General features: G+C 59.6%; 1 protein-coding gene across 2 annotated transcripts in view; it reads right to left on the bottom strand.

Moving 5' to 3' along the window:
• Window positions 1-15743, bottom strand: part of Rasa3 (RAS p21 protein activator 3) — a 74991-nt gene that overhangs the window by 21876 nt on the left and 37372 nt on the right. For both annotated transcript variants that reach the window (XR_006854030.2, XM_046454791.2), the window contains exons 4-8: window positions 15011-15105; window positions 9313-9389; window positions 3851-3931; window positions 3391-3463; window positions 1172-1248 (exon numbers count right to left, since the gene is read on the bottom strand). Coding sequence is in view for 1 of the 2 variants with exons in the window: in XM_046454791.2 (XP_046310747.1) it covers window positions 1172-1248; window positions 3391-3463; window positions 3851-3931; window positions 9313-9389; window positions 15011-15105 (403 nt within the window). In the remaining variant the exon portion in view is untranslated. The remainder of the gene's footprint in view (window positions 1-1171; window positions 1249-3390; window positions 3464-3850; window positions 3932-9312; window positions 9390-15010; window positions 15106-15743) is intronic.

Here is a 15743-nt window from a genome sequence, read left to right as displayed (position 1 = left end):
CCACACTGTGTTCCGAGGAGTCCAGCCTAGCACCGCAGAGGCTCTCGGCCCCTTTCCTGGGAGAAGGCTTGTGCTCCCTGGGATTCTGAGCCACAGAGCTGTCTGACTGACAGCCTGGGGCCCAGCCAGCTTTGCCCTGGGACTGACAGTCTCACAGGTGCCTGCTGGAGAGACTCTAGGAGACCCAGTGTGGTTCCCTTGTCCTTACCAGTGCCAGTGAGTACGGTTCACCAAGAGGGTCAAGGTATTCCGCCAGAAACAGGTGAGCTTGTGGGGAGCGGAAGGCGCTGCTGGAGTCCTTCTACCCCACTGTGCTGGCCCCCGTGGGAGTCCTGACCAAACAACTTAGATGGCAGCAGGAGCATCCCAGGCAGCCACAGCGCAGAGGTGGAGGGTCAGAAAAGAGACGACTGGCACATTCTCTGGGCCCTACCTCCCCTCCCCTTCCCCCTGCATCTGCCTCTTCACAGTGGGTGGGAGGCTCCAGACTGGAGCAGAACAATCCCCAAGCCACTGTCCTGAAGCCTCGGAGAATATCAGTGCCCTGGAGGAAGGCGCCCAGGAGAGCACTCACAGAAGGCCCAGCCGCCATGATGTGTGCATGGGCAGAGCAGGAGGACACACACAGGCCCCACAGGGGTGTCCAGCCCACAGACGCAGAGCCTTGAGGATGTGTGAGGGACCTGCTCAGAGAGGAGCTGCATACCACAGATCTGCACCCAGCAGGATTCCAAAGGCCAGTGCTATGGGATGGGGTGGGGGGGGTGGCGGCCCTGGTGCTCTCTAAAACTGACCTGGTCTCTGACAAGCACAGGTTGTGCCCTAAGGCCTTTAGAACAAGATCCCAAACAGAAGTGGCCACTGCGTTCCCACACATGGCCTTGGGTGGTCTTGGTGAACGAATCCTGGCAGACCCTTCACCCAGACACTGCCCAGGAGCCCGGAAGCTCAGCCGGCTGGCTGCACAGCAGGCGTTCCTCACCAACCCCTAATGTCTACCAGGTTAGAGGCAGGCTCTTTGGTCAGCACGCCTATGATCCTGGTGCTAAATCACCACGAAGTGCAGTGCATTTCTATCCTTGCCCCTTCTTTGAGACACTAAATAAACAACAAAGGAGCCGAGTTCAGACTGAACTGCCCAGTGGGAAGCACGGCCTGACTTTCCACTCACCGAATTTCAAGTTTGTCCACGTCTTCCTCCTCAAAATCAAAGTGAGATTTTTTGCTGTAGCTGCAGGGTCTGGTGACCTGGTGTCAGGTGAAGAAAGAGGACTTCAGACCCACAGCCCAGCCACCAGGAGCCTGTGGCACTGTATCCTGCAGCCCAGAGAGGACAGCCCCCTGTTCTGGGACCAGCCAGACCAGGAAGGGCTGGGGCACGATTCAGGCTTCAAGTGCGATCTCCTGACCTGGGAACTGTCCCCACAGCCCCGAGGCCACTGAGCGCCACAGCAGAGGCTGCATTCTGCCAGGAGGGGCAAGAAAGTGTGCAGTGGGCTGCCTCAGCCCCCAGACAGGCAGGGCCCGGCCATCCCTGGTCAGCTCCACTGCTCCTGCAGCTTCCCTTCCAGCCCTGGCTTGTTACAAGGACACCTACTCAAGGAGCTGCCCTCAACCCTGTGACCAGGTGCAGCCTGCTCTATTGTCGGTCCTGCAGCCTCAAGAGCAGCTCCACAGGTCTGCACCCGGTGAGTGTCAGAAAACGGAAAGATCAAGCATTGTGCCTCCCAACGTTGCAGGGGTTGGCAGTTCTCAAAACACAGGAGGGAGCAGAGGAACTGGAGGCCAGGTGCAGTGGTGGAGGCCCAGTGGAGGCCCAGCACACACCAGCAGCCCCACAGAGCTGGCAGTACCTGCTGCAGCCCATCATGGCCCTTCACAGGGGCACTGCCCCTCCAGGCTGGCTGTGCCTCCTCTTCATATCAGTGGGCTGATGCAAATCTAGAAGCTTTTGGAGCTGTATTGCAATCCGGAACTTGACCAGGTCATGCTGTTTAAATCCCTGAGCCTCCAAGTTTAATTTGCAACTGTAAAGCTAGCAGGGTCCTGGGTGCGCTCCCTGTCTCCTCCTGGCTGCATCTCTGCCAGCCTGCTCCAGAGGGTCACATGACCTCCTGCAGGGGTCTCTGAAATGCCACTTCCTCCAGGAAGCCCCTGTCCTCTGTCAGAGGCTCCCCTGCTAAGCAGGCTTCTGGTGCTGCTGTCAGTGTATCTGCTCACTCTGCCCCACACTGGCCTGACCACCGCCTGCTGCCCACGGAGCACCTGCTGCCCACGGAGTGCCTGCTGCCACTGGCAGCTGGAGCTTGCTGCTGTCAGGCGAAGGCGGCTCTGTGCGGTTCAGACTGGCTGGCTTTAGATGTGTCCTCGGGTCGTTATGGAAAAACATGGACTGGGGGCTGTTGCTACTGCACCCCGTTCTGCTCCGGGGGAGCTGCACAGCCCTGGTCATGGGCCCCTTTCCTGGAGGCTTCTGCACTGGCCCAACCAGGAGGCAGGGTGGCAATGAGGAGGCCCTGGTACCTGAGGCTCCAAGCCAAATGGAGTCACTGAGTTGAGGGCAGAAGGGCTGGTCCAGCAGCATGCTGCCCTCAGGCCTGGGGCTCAGGGGAGCAGGGACCCTGCCTGAACAGCAACCCACCAGGTTGGCTCTCAGGGAGGTGCAGGTGGCATCTCCAGACCTGGGCTTTCAGTCTCAGCTAGGTCACCACATGAGTTAACCCAGTGGGTGGAGACCATGTTTTTAGCAAATGGAACCTGCTTTCTGCACATTAGAGACAGGCAGGCCCAGCTGGGAAGGTGATCTGGACCGGGAAAGCTTTCCCACGTCCTCTGACCATGGTGCACCTGCCTAGGGACCCTGAGGCTGCAGTAAACCTGCCTTCCTGCCCACCCTCCCCTGTGAATGCCCCTCTCTGCCAGAGCCTGGTGTGTGTGTGAAACACGCTGGGAAGGACACTGCCACATGCCCCTCACGCCCAGGGCGGTGTCCACCCGTGCCTGCCTGCGCAACCTCAGCCTCACCCTCCTCTAGTTCTGCCACATGCTCTAAGGAGCTGCCAGCAGACCTCTGGGTCTGAATCATTTCCCCTTTTGCTTCAAACCCTCATGTTTCCGGTGAAACAAGCCTCACCCTGAGGAGGGAAACTGGGGTGGAACAGCCAGAAAAATAAAAAGCCCCAAAACCCAGCAGCAGTCAAAAGCCCCGTCCTGGGGACTGGGCAGCAGTACGCTGTCACTCCCCTGCTCTGGGCCAGGCCGGGAAGAACAAGCAGCTTTCTTCCCAGGGAGGGAGGAGAGGCCCTGGGCTGAGGGGCAGCCCCTCCAGGCGATGGACACCCACCAGAATGCCGGGTGGGCTTTCTGTGCTCACCCTGCTCCGGTACCAACCTCAAAGTAAAACACTTCGTCAAACTGGGGGTTGTTGGTCTTCTTTCTCACTTTCGTCTTCTTGGCTTCTGATCTGCAGTCAAGAGAGGAAGGTTAGGACCAGAAACGACACCGTTGGCTGCAGATCTGTCTTGAAACGGAGCTATCCTGCAGTAGCTTCTGCCTTTATTCGTCTCATAAACATCCCTGTTTGTCCCACCTCCAGGTGGCATGCAAGTCAGGAGCTTTCGCTGAGCCAAAAACACCAGTGTGAAGGCCACAGGGCGGCCTTCCTTCACAAAGTAACGTTAGAGCAACAAACAACACAAAAAGGAGTCAAATTGACATATTCCACCCAAACTGCACCAGCCTCACTCTCTAAAGGAGGTGCTGGCTTTCTGGTTCCAGAGCTGGACCTGCAGCCACTCCGCAGCCCCCCAGGACCAGAAGGACACAGGGGCAGGACAGGAAAGGAACTTGCCTGAAGGGTCCGGCCAGTGTCACGGTGGCATAGGGGTCGCACTGCCCGTTCACTATGGGCAGGCCTTGGCACTCGAGGATGCTGAGAGAGACAGGACAGTGGTCAGGGGAGGGGACCTGCAGCTGCAGGCAGACCTGGTCGGCCTCCTTCCAGGTCTGGAGGGCGCTGAGGCTGTCTCCTCACCGTCCAGTGGTGGAGGTTAATAGCCAGGACGTGTCTCTGGAAGCTGCTTGGCTGAGGCCCACAGGCTCGCAGCAGTGCCCAGCCCTGCCCAGCCAGGGGCCCAGCACTGCTCCCCACTGCCCATCAGCCTGAAGTCCATGCCACAGCCACACAGAGCCTCTGTGGCAGAGCAGAGCACCGGCCCTTCACCTGGGCCCTCAGAGGCCGATGGGGACCGAGAGCCACATGACCTCGCATCTTCACCCCTTCATCACCTTAAGCAGGGGTCAGATTCCTGCTCAGGCATTCAGGGAGTGTCCGTCCAACGCCGGTTATCCCCTCGTCAAGGCCAAAGACACCGAGACAGAGCGTTTGAGATCAGCAGGGTCGCCCACTGTTAGAGCATCCCGTTCGGACTCCTGGGTGGTGGCCATCGCCCTACTCCTTCCAGGAGGACTGGACCTTTTGGGCAGGTCACCCATGATGAGAACCCCAAGAGGCGCAGTCACCCATGGGAACGGAATGCCCTTCACGGCCCAGGCCTCCTGGACGAGCAGCTTGCGGAGCAGGTGGGGCCCGCCCCGGCACAGCCAGGACTCCTCCCGAGCAGCACCGACCCCTAGTAAGTGACCAGCCAGTCCCAGCCCACCAAGGCTCCTACTGGGCAGCCTCCCGCCCACTCAACCTAGACTCCTGTCGCACTGGGCACGCCTGCTGTTCCCAGCCTGGCCGTGTCACACCGCCCCTTTCCTCTGGTCACCATACTTGTCCATTTGTTTTCCTGTGAGGGGCTGGACTGGACTCGTTGGGCCCCCGGAGTAGGCTTCTGGCCTAGGACTCGGGTGGCGGCCACACCACAGGCCTCTCTGCAGCACCTGGGACGGGTCCTGGGTCACCACGTTTGCTGCCGGAGCCAGTGCCCTCTGGCTCACAGCCCCTCTGAGTCCTTGGCCTCCTCTGCTGGCCACCAGCTCTGCCGTTCCTTTCTAGGCTGGCATCACATTTTCCATTTCGTGGAGTTTTTGAGCAGATGCTGGACATTGTGATTCTTAGTGTCCAGAATTTTCCAACACCACCCTGTGAGGAGCTGGGCTGCAGCTCGGCTCTGGGCAGTAGCCATGTCCACTCTCTGGGATGGTCATGGAATTTCCTTCTAGGGAGGCTGTACCATAAAGTCCCTGCCATCCTCTGGGGCCCTGGGCTGGGAGGTCGAAGAGCGCCAGCCCAGCTCTTCTGGCCTCTCACACCCACCTGGGCCCAAGGACCCCACCCCGACTCGCCTGCCCTGCGGGGACTAGTGCTGGGCCCCAGCCCTCCTGTTCATGCTGGAGGTGGGTCTGTCCACTGTCCACGCACACGATGTGTGGCTGTGTGGGTGACGTGGACCCAGTCTGGTTGCCCACCAGGTCAGGAGCAGGCATCCTCACCTGGTCCTGAGTGACGGGCTCTCTGACCTTGGTGTCCCGGTACCTCTCCCTCCATCAGGAGAGAAGACACTGCTCCACATGCTGCCGCCAGAGTGCCTGCTGCCCTCCAGGGCCTCCTGTTGGACCCGCATATCCCCTTTCCTCTTCCTGGCACCGGGGGCCTGGGAGGGCTGCCCGTGCCCGCCGGGCCCTCCTCACCTGCGGGCTGACTGGCGTCCCTCCTCTCCTGCCCTGCTCTCCTGCGCCGCTGCTTTCTGGACAGTCAGATGGTCCTGGGTCACCTTCCTCTGACCATCAACTCATCCACTAAGTAAACACCGGCTGGTCCACCGATTCGCCCACCAAAGACCCCTACCACCTCTTGGGCACTGTTCCAGGAAGAGGAGTAGATCGCCAGCTGGGCAGAGGTGTCCAAGAGACTCACTGCTGTTTGGCTGGCGGGCAGCCAAGCGGGAGACGGTAGGTAAGAATGTAAGGCCGTCTACCTGTCTCCTGCCTGCTAACTACCTCCTCCCTACCCACCTGCTTGTCTGTCTACCTATCTACTCACTACCTACCTGTCTACCTACCTCTCTAGAACTCTGTGCGATGAGCACGGGCTCCATTCAACAGCAGAGCTGTGTGTACGAGGCAGATCCCGCAGGCAGCAGGGCCCTAGGGGTGAGCCTGGGGCAGCTGGTGGGAGAGCAGCTCACCCACATCAGAGGAGTCTCAGGCCCTCCCCATCACAGGGTCTGCATCCTCTGCAAACATCCCATGACTTCTGTGGGGTCGGGCATGGAGGGAGGCCCAGAGGTTGAGCGGGCATGTGATGGACACCCTGAGGGAGAGCATGCAAAGTGCACAGCAGCACCTCTCACTTCTTCAGAGACCAGCATGAGGAGCGTCGTGCTGGCTCAAGGCAAAGATGGCCCCCAGCAGCGTACAGACATTTCAGAGCGAAAGCAGAAGCCGGCTCCTACCATGCACGTGCCGAAAACACCCACATTAGCACCCTCAGCCCTGGCCCAGCTGCGCGACACAGGCTCTGTGCTGGGCTGCCCAAGACAGCAGAAAACCAGATTTGTTTTATTGGGAACAGGGATGTCCCTGTACTATACATTATCTAGGACCGACTGCACAGAATCATCTCTGTGAACATGGGAGCATCTTGTGCACAAATGAGGACAGGAGGACATATCACTGAGTGTCCCACCCTGGTGCTCTGGGGAGCCTTGTGCTGGACCCGCCGGCCTTTCTGGGTCTGAAGAAGAAGGACACCATTTTGCAGCTGACATCACAGGTTTTGATATGCAGCCTATCTCAAAACACGCACCAGCGGCCGTGTGGAGCTGATGTGGGCCTCCGCCTTCCGGTGCCTGGGAAGCTGGTGGCTTCCAGCTCTGCCTGCCCTGCACTCAGGGATGCAGGGCTGCCCTCAGCCTGGACCACCGTCAGCCAGGACCGCTCCCCTGCACCACCTGCACTCAGCCCCGTGCTCTGACCTAGGGCTAGGCTCTGGGGGTTTCCTGAGCCTCGAAAGAGCTGCAAACCTATAGCCTATAGCGCTTTCCTTTTTGTAATTTCCAATAATGGAAAACGAGGTCTTCACTGGGCTTAAGGTTCTACTGGAAGCTTTAAAAGGAGTCTTCCCCTGGCAGATGCCCCTCCAAAACTACTTCACCTGACAGTCGGTGGCCTGGCCAGAGGGTGGCTTAGTCAGTTCACAAGACTCTGGTCTGTGAGCTTGGAAGTGGAAATGCACATGGGACCCTTGCCCAGGCCCCTGGGCAGGACAGCAGAGAAGGGGAACAGAAAGGGTAGAGAAGGCAGGGAAGAGGATAAATGGAGGAGGGAGCGGGGAGGAGGGTGAATGGAGGAGGGAGCAGGGAGGAGGGTGAATGGAGGAGGGAGCGGGGAGGAGGGTGAATGGAGGAGGGAGAAGGGAAAAGAGCGAATGGAGCAGGGAGGAGGGTGAATGGGGCAGGGAGGAGGGTGAATGGAGGAGGGATTGGGGAGGAGGGTGAATGGGGCAGGGAGGAGGGTGAATGGAGGAGGGAGGAGGGTGAATGGAGCAGGGAGGAGGGTGGATGGAGCAAGGAGGAGGTGAGTGGAGGAGGGAGCAGGGAGGAGGGTGAATGGAGGAGGGAGGAGGGTGAATGGAGCAGGGAGGAGGGTTGTTGAGAGCCACAGCCGAAGGGGCCCCAGCAAACTTCCAGCTGCCGGCTGATGATTGGCTCACAGCGGCCCCAGCAACATCTAGCTGATTGGCTCCTCTGCGGTGATGCTCATTGGGCTGTTTCCCTGCCCTTTCAGACCACGGAGCTGCTCATTGGGGGACTTTTTTGGCTCCGCCCACGTGACCCAGCCAATCGGCCTCAAGAGCAGGAGGATTGTGGGAGGTGGAGAGAAGCTTGTGGGGGAGAGAGAGGCTTGGGGAAAGCCGGTGGTGGCAGTTGAGGCTCTGAGGGTTTTTCCTGAGAGGCTGTTTTGTTTGGCGTGTGTGGTTCTAAAAATAAAGTTAGTTTCTTTTGACAAGTGGCTCCTGATTGTGCCCAGCCAGACTGCGGCAGAGGGTGAATGGAGGAGGGAGGAGGGTGAATGGAGCAGGGAGGAGGGTGAATGGGGCAGGGAGGAAGGTGAATGGGGCAGGGAGGAGGGTGAATGGAGGAGGGAGAAGGGAAAAGAGTGAATGGAGCAGGGAGGAGGGTGAATGGAGCAGGGAGGAGGGTGGATGGAGCAGGGAGGAGGGTGAATGGAGCAGGGAGGAGGGTGAATGGAGGAGGGAGGAGGGTGGATGGAGGAGGGAGGAGGGTGGAGGGAGGAGGGTGAATGGAGCAGGGAGGAGGGTGAATGGAGGAGGGAGGAGGGTGGATGGAGGAGGGAGGAGGGTGGATGGAGGAGGGAGCAGGGAGCAGGAGAATAGCTTGATTTTCACCAGGAGGCTGTGCTGGGGTGGGAGAGGAGGGTGGAGAGAGTGCCGTCCTTGCTGGTGAGGATGTGGCAGGAGGGACAGAGTGGACATAGAAGAGAGTCCCTGGGGTCCTCACTCTATCCTGAGAGATGTCATGAGTGTGTTCCCGAGGCTCCTGGGTTGGACACTTGGTCCCCAAAGTCACCTATGGGTGGCCCTTCCCAGGAGAGGAAGAGGCCACAGCAGGCTCACTTGCCTGCCACAGGATGTCCACTTGTGAGGACGCAGCACGAGGCCTCACTAGAACTGCAGCCTTGTAAACTTCTGCTCCTTACAAGCCACCAGGCTCAGGGTTTTGTTAGCGCTCCCGGAAACGGACTGAGACAGGCCCTGTTGTCAGAGCACACCTGGGCACCTTCAGTGAAGGACAGGCTCCCCAGCAGCCCTCGCCCACCCTAGGCTCTCTGTGGAGGCGCAGAGGTCATGAGATCTGGGAGGGCGGGGACAGGAGACATGATGGCCACTCTTGGGCAGCAAAAGGAGGGACGCAGAGGGCCTAGCCAGCTAGAGGCCAGGCTTGCCCAGAGGACAGGTGTCAGCCAGTGTGTGCACCATGGCTGGGGCGGGCTGCACAGCACCTGTGCAGAATGGAGTAGGCACCTTGAAGCCTCCTCTGGGGCCCTTCGCTTCCTACAGTCACTGCAGGGCCACCACCCTGAAGGGCCAAGAGCCCAACTTTAGACGGGTGTCTGCCCCCGAGCATCCCCGCATAAACCAAGCATCGCGGTCAGGCAGACCTGGTAGGAGGCTGATTCCAACTGCCGGACCCCTTCCTCCCTTCTGATGCCGGGGAGGCAACGCCACAACTTTGCCGAAGGCCTGCGCCCACCCTGCATAGGTCTTGGCTTGTTGAGGACGGAAGGACTGACGCAAGGTCCCCAGGGGAGCTGGTCGGGACCTACCCCCTCGGTGTGTCTTACCGTGCAGCGAGCTTGTGGCAGACAACGCCTGTGTCCGTGATGACCTCGCTCAGCCTCAGCTGCAGGTGGACCTTCCCCTGCAAGGCACAAGGACAGAAGGTCACAGAGGAGAAGCGACTGCGGGAAAGCTACCTGGCCCCCAGGAGGACACCCAGGACTTGGACACTGGGACAAGGCCTCTCTGGGATAGCCAAAGTCTCCCCGCTGTGTGCACACGCTGTTTCTGAAGAGAGGTCCAGAGGTGTTAGGACAGACTCAGCAAAGCACTTCCAGACGTGCTGCTGCCCGCTCACACCACCCGAGGCTGGGCTCGCCACAACCTGTGGGCAGCATGGCAAAGGTGGGAGAGCCCCTGGCGTCCCCTGAGCCCTGCCCCCACACCCTCCTGGAGAAGCCAGGGAACCCAAGCCAGCACCCTTGGAGGGTGCTAGAGAAGACAGCAGAGTGACCGGAAGCTGAGAACGTCCCGCTGTGCGTCCCTGTGATGACCCACACCCCTCTCCTCAGGCAGGGTCAGGGCCTGCCTTTCTGGGCTTCTCCCCCAGTTGTACGAGGATCTGAGTGATGGGCAGGCAGCATGTCCAGTGTTCAGAACTGGACGAGAGCACCAGACAGCAGCTGCACACCCTGAGAAGGGAGGAAGCCCACGCCCCCGGGGAAAGCCAGGACCTGGAGAGCGCCTGGGTGTCCCTGCTTTGTGGCATGATGGTGACCATGTTGCCCTGAGCCTGTGGACCCTTGCTGGGTCCCCCCTGTGGCACCTGACCACTTATGGCTCACCTCCTGAGGAATGAATGGCCAGTTCCGCACAGGTACCTTCAGCACCTCTGAGCATCACCTGCAAGGACCTTGGTGGCCCTGTGATGTCCCCACCACTTCATCAGGTCTGAATTCTGGGCACCAAGCAACAGGGCCCCTGCTGCCCACATGCCCTGGGCTCGCAGCCTCTCTGCGGGTTCACTGCTCTGAGGCCCACGTGACTGGGGCTGGACTCGCTGTGACCTGGCCTGAGAGCAAAGCCTGAGGCTGGTGACAGCGGGAGCCAGGAAGGTGGGGTAGGGAATCATGGCCACCAGGGCTGTTTCTGCACTTCCCTTTCACGGAGTGCTGGCCCGGCTGGAGCTGAGTCGACACCGAGTTCTCTCCATCTGTAAAGTGGGCACTGTGGCCTCGTCCTAGGGCTTAAGAGGGTACAGGGCCAGCACTTAGGACCCAAGGTGGGCCCACCAGGAGGCAGTCTCTTGAAGTCTGGCCCCTCCACCCAAGGACCAACTCTTTGAAGGCCTGATTTTGGGGGTGTCCAAGGCTGCTGGGAAGGACCCAGCTTGAATCTGTTCCAGTGGCCTCTGGAAGGTTAAGGAACGTGCTGGGTGAGATCGCCATCCTGCGGCCAACAGCGCCAGGCAGCTTCCTTCCTGCTTCCTGTTTTCCCCAGCAGCCCCCAGTGCTGCTGGCCAGGGTGGCCGCTGGACAGCTGCTTGGCCTTCCTTTCAGGAGGCTTGGGAGAGGCGGGGCCGGGTGAAGGCAGCAAAGCTGCACACCCCGGCCCTCCTGCCTGGGAGCCACCCAGATTCAGCACTCCACTCGTCAACACATGTGGCCTCCTTCCTGCGCGGGCAGTGACAGGCAGTGCCTTCCAGGGTGCTGTGACCTCCTGGCACAAATAACCCCGACCCTCAAGGGTCACGCCCTACTGTTGATGGCAGTGAGCACAGCCTCCTGGAGCACACCTGTGCACTGCGCTTTCATGGCCAGCCCAGGGGACTCGGGACTGGGGCAGCCCGCCCAGGGGACTCGGGACCACAGCTTCCTTGACCTGTCAGCCCTTGCTGGGCCTGATGGGTGGGCAGGTGTCCTGTGGGCAGCTGTTCTCTCCAAGAGAACAGTGGCCTTGGGGCTGCCTGACCACTGGCCCTTCCTTCTTATGTAAGTTGAACAATGATGTGGAGAAGCTAGGAAAGTGCTGGAAGTGAACAGTGTCCTCAGCCAAGCCAGGTGGGCAGCTCTGCCGGTGGCTGCTTCCAAGTGCTGTTCCCTCCAAACCACAGGGCAGAGACGATCATCACCTTGTCACCAGACTACCCTGGACACACCTGGAAGTCCCATCAGTCACGTGGGAGTTCAACTAGAAATCAGTAACAAAGACAGCTGGACCCCACTTACCCAGAGATCACACAACACACCTCTCAAGGTCATGCATGTCAGACAGGAAACGCAAGAGAAATTTCAAAATATTTTGAAATGAATTAAAAAAAGAAACTAAAACTTATTAGAATTTGTGGATGCTGCAAAAGCACTATTGGGAGGGAAATTCAGAGCCCTGGCCGCGCTTCCTGGAAGCAGGGAAGGACCCCAAATCAGTGACCTCATCTAGACGAGGAGAGCAGATTAAATCAGAAGGCAGACAAAGGAGGTGATAGAAATTAGACCAGAAATGGGTGAAACTGAAAAGAGGAAATCAACAGGGGAACAAAAGCCAACGTCCTCTGGATGAATAAGACAAGAGACCTTAGCCAGGCTGACCACGAACAAAAGAGAGACAGCACAACTCCCGAGGCCAAAAACAGGGCACCACCCAGGGCGACCACAGGGCGACCACAGGGTGACCACAGGCGCACAGGTAGCAGGTGCATATGGGTAGCAGGTGTGCACAGAGACGGCCTTAGCCATGGCACAAGCCTGACCCCAGGGTGAACCCAGGTGTCCAGTAGCAATAAGACCCCAGCACTGGGTCAGGCAGGGCACATGGGACTCTGTTCTGCTCAGTTTCCCTATAGTTCACAACGGCCCAAAATAAATAAATAATGCTTATTCATTTTTTAAAAGCCCCCAGGGCTCCCTGCACATTTCCTCAGCAAGGCCTTCCCTGTGTGTGGCCGTGCCCTGCAGAGCTGGTCCAGGCTGTCCTGGGCCTGGCCCAGAGAGACTGTGGGGAGAGAAGACAACGTCGAGGACCCAGGGAAACAGGGGACAGAAGAGAAGCAGAGGAAGGCCTGGCCCACCTCACCCATCCCGCCCCCTCGGGCCCTCTGTGAGAGCCAAGCTGGTCCTTGGTCATCCTTCGAGTTGTCTGACACACACAAGGCAAAATTCCTCGATGTCGTGGAGCCACGGAGTCTCCCCCTCTCTCTGGGCCGGCTGTCTTTGGGGTGGCGGAAGCCGGGGCCTTGATGACTCTAGGTCGGTTCTCCGCCCTGCGCAGGGTGTACTGGAGCAGGGGTGGAGGGCTGGCAGCTGCCCCCTATCCTTCAGTGCCTAGGACCCTGAGCACTGCAGGACGCTGGGCCCTGCTCTTGCCCTCTCCACGTGGGGGGTGAGGACAGAGGTGACGAGGCCTGCGTAGTGAAGCGTTTGTCCAAGACCTCTAAAGCCGGCCATTCCAGAAGGAGGCGAGAGGCTGCTCACCTGCCTTTCCCCCTCTGCCTTGTGGCCAGGTACTGCCCACACCATGGCCCTCTTTCACCAGCCTGCTTCCTGTGAGTTACAGGGAAGTAGACCCAGGAAGCCAGAGGCTGCCCTCTGCCCTTCTAAAACTGTGACTGACATTTTGAAATGAGAGCAAAGATGGGTCCTGCAACTTGAAGGTCAGGTTGAGGCAGAGAAGCCGCCTCCCCATCTCAGCCACTTTGTGGGTGAGAAATGTCCAGAGCCAGGCCTAGCAGAGAAGCACTGAGCACAGCGTCCACTGCACCCGTTGGGGTTGTCCACACGTCCTCCTCTGGCCCTTCAAGGAGCTTCGCTTGCCTTTTGCTGTCCAAGTTCCCAGGAGACTGGCAGGGAGGAGGCGGAATGTGCATTCAGAGGCAGCAGCCTGCACGGGGTGGAGGGACCTGCCCCACCCCAGCTGCCTCCTGCAGCAGCTAGGAGCTGTCCTGCCCACCACAGGCTTGCATGTGTACAGTATTTATAGCTTTGTTGTGACAAAGCTGTTCTGAATCTTGACTGTGGCAGTGACACAAGTCTACACGCCAGATAGTCTCCCAGAATACCCACCAGTCAACGGATGGAGCCAACCCACGGGCCGCCCCCATGAGCAAGCGCGTCCCTCCACGCCCGGGAGTGCTGCCAGCCTGGGGAGGAAGGGAGTCCCAGCCCGTTCTCGGGGAAGCCCAGGACACCATGCCCAGGGGAGGGAGAAGCCTGACGGCTCCCAGGAGGCCCTGCCCATCAGATAGAGCAGTAGGTGCTGGAGGCTGGCAGCTGGTGACAGGGGGACAGAGCTGGGGAAGATGAGAGTTCTGGAGACGGACGGGGTGGGGGCCCGGGGGGACCTGCACAGTGGTCTGCCATTGCCCACACCAAACACACTGGGGGTGGGGCTGCGCAGGACAGAGCCACACGTGTAAATGGTGTGACCTGAACGCAGCCTGCAGGCGATGCCAGGCAGGGCCGCCCTCTGCTGTGGCACCTCCAGGCACAGGGAGGACGCACCAGCCTGATGATCCTCACTCCTGGGTGCTCTTTTCAGCAACTTTCCATAAATCTATAACCTTTTCAAACTTACGTAAATAGAAAGAATAGAAAAAGGCAAGAAATGGGAAAAGCCTCACCTGCCAGTAAGATCCAGCCAGCTGGGGAAGCAGTCTCTGCAGGCTGCTCCCATTGGCAGCAGATCTGCGGCTCTGGTCAGCCTGAGGGGCAGGGGTCACAGGTCCCACTCACAGCTGCCTTCTGAACCCCTGCAGGGCAGGCTGTGAAGCCAGAGCTGACACAGGGGCAGGTGCCGCTCTGCGGTGACCACCAGTTCTGCAGTGATCAGTACCTTGGGTTTCTGCTCACTTGGGCTCTGGCCAAGGCTTTCCCAGGAGGCAGAGTTAATTAAGTAGTAAGTATGTCCCCCAGGGTGGGAAGTTCACACCCCATCTCCCCCCAGGCCTGGCTCACCATCAACTTTGTGGACCAACCCTCACTGGCCACAGGGTCTGAGTGGCCTGTGACCTTGGATCTCTGCACTGTGCCCAGACAGCCCAGCTGAGGAAGAGGTTCCCTGAGGTGTGAGGCAGGCAGGCCAGCACGGGTGGCACTCAGCTTCGCCAGCTGACCACAGTAGCTCCCAATGAAGTCTCAGGACAAGTTCTCACGGGACACGGACGTGAGGGACTTTGTTCATGAGGCCACTCCCCAGGTGTAAAAACAGCAGTGATGGCCACAGCCCAGGTCACGCCAGCACCCAGCACTGCTGAGCCACATGCATGCACCCAGCCTGTAGTGTGCCCCCTCCAGACCAGAAGGTCTTGCACATCACTCCTGGGTGTGGCAGCTGGGCTCTGAGCAAGCCTGGCTGGCCTGCAGCGGGCTTGGCCACACACCGTGGCCACAGCCATGCAGGCTGACAGGCGGCTGGTGGTGATGGGCCTTTGTGCTGCTCCTGGTCCACAGCTCGGGAGGGCCCTCAGGGATCTGACCCCAGCAGCATGGCCCCATCCATACCACCTGCCACCTTACTTGTGTGAGCTGTGCTGCAGAGGGCAGGACCGGGCAGCTGGTGCCCAGCTATTTTATGATTTTTAGAGCATTTCCATCTGCCCGACAAGTGTGATGATCACCAAAGGAACTGGCAAATCAGCCTGTGCTCAGAACCTGCCTGTGAACAGGGGACATGGTGTTTGCTGATCACTCCTCCCTGGGAAGGCCTGGAGCTACGTCTCTTCTCACCACCTGGCACCCGGCCAGGTTCTGGGCCACTTCCCCACCTCACCTGCACTTCCGAGTCAGCGTCCACATGCTGCAGCTGGAACCAGGTGTCCCTGTTGTGGTACTTCTGCAGGTCCTCTTTCTGGATGGCCACCTTCCCTGGAACACACAGCAGAAGAGGCACTTGGCCGTCCAGCCCTCGGCAGGGCTTGGGTGTGGCACCTGCACGTCAGAGCCCACAGCCCCGGAAATACCTAAAACGCCTGGCCCAGAAGGCGCCGACCAGTGTGGGAAGCTTTCCAGGTGCCAGAGGAAGGGCCCTGGGGCAGCCACCTCGCCCCGTGCCTACTGCTGACTCCACTCACAAGCTCAGAGGAGGCCGCTGCCTCGCACCCCACTCCAGGCACAGCCTCGGGACACCTTGGAGCAGCTCCTGCCCTGCCACCTGTCACTCACGCAGCCGGTACTCTGTCCTCCTGGAAGGGACACAGCCCACTTGCAGGCAGGGCTGTACGACTGGCCACTCTCCTGCCTCTACAGCGGCCACAGGGCCCTTGCAAGAATTGTCCTCTGTCCTCCGTGGGATATGAGGTGGTCTCACAGGAATAAGGAAAAACTCAGGCTCTGAGGTCCATTGGCTGCTCAGGAGGGCGCCTCTGGAATCTGACATCCCGTGGTGTTTGTTCATTTGCAGGAGCTGAGACAGGCCGGGGACATGGTCACGTGTTTTACACGCCTGTGTGTTCTGTAACTTACACGGCAGTGCCCGTCTTCGCTATGAAAGAGCCTGAGAGCCT

The sequence above is a fragment of the Marmota monax genome, unplaced genomic scaffold, assembly GCF_021218885.2.
Source record: "Marmota monax isolate L192 unplaced genomic scaffold, Marmota_monax_Labrador192_F-V1.1 WCK01_AAM20220418_F8-fsc00026, whole genome shotgun sequence".
NCBI lineage: Eukaryota > Metazoa > Chordata > Mammalia > Rodentia > Sciuridae > Marmota > Marmota monax.
The sequence above is the reverse complement of the archived record's forward strand: the minus strand, read 5'-3'. Positions and strand labels throughout refer to the sequence as shown.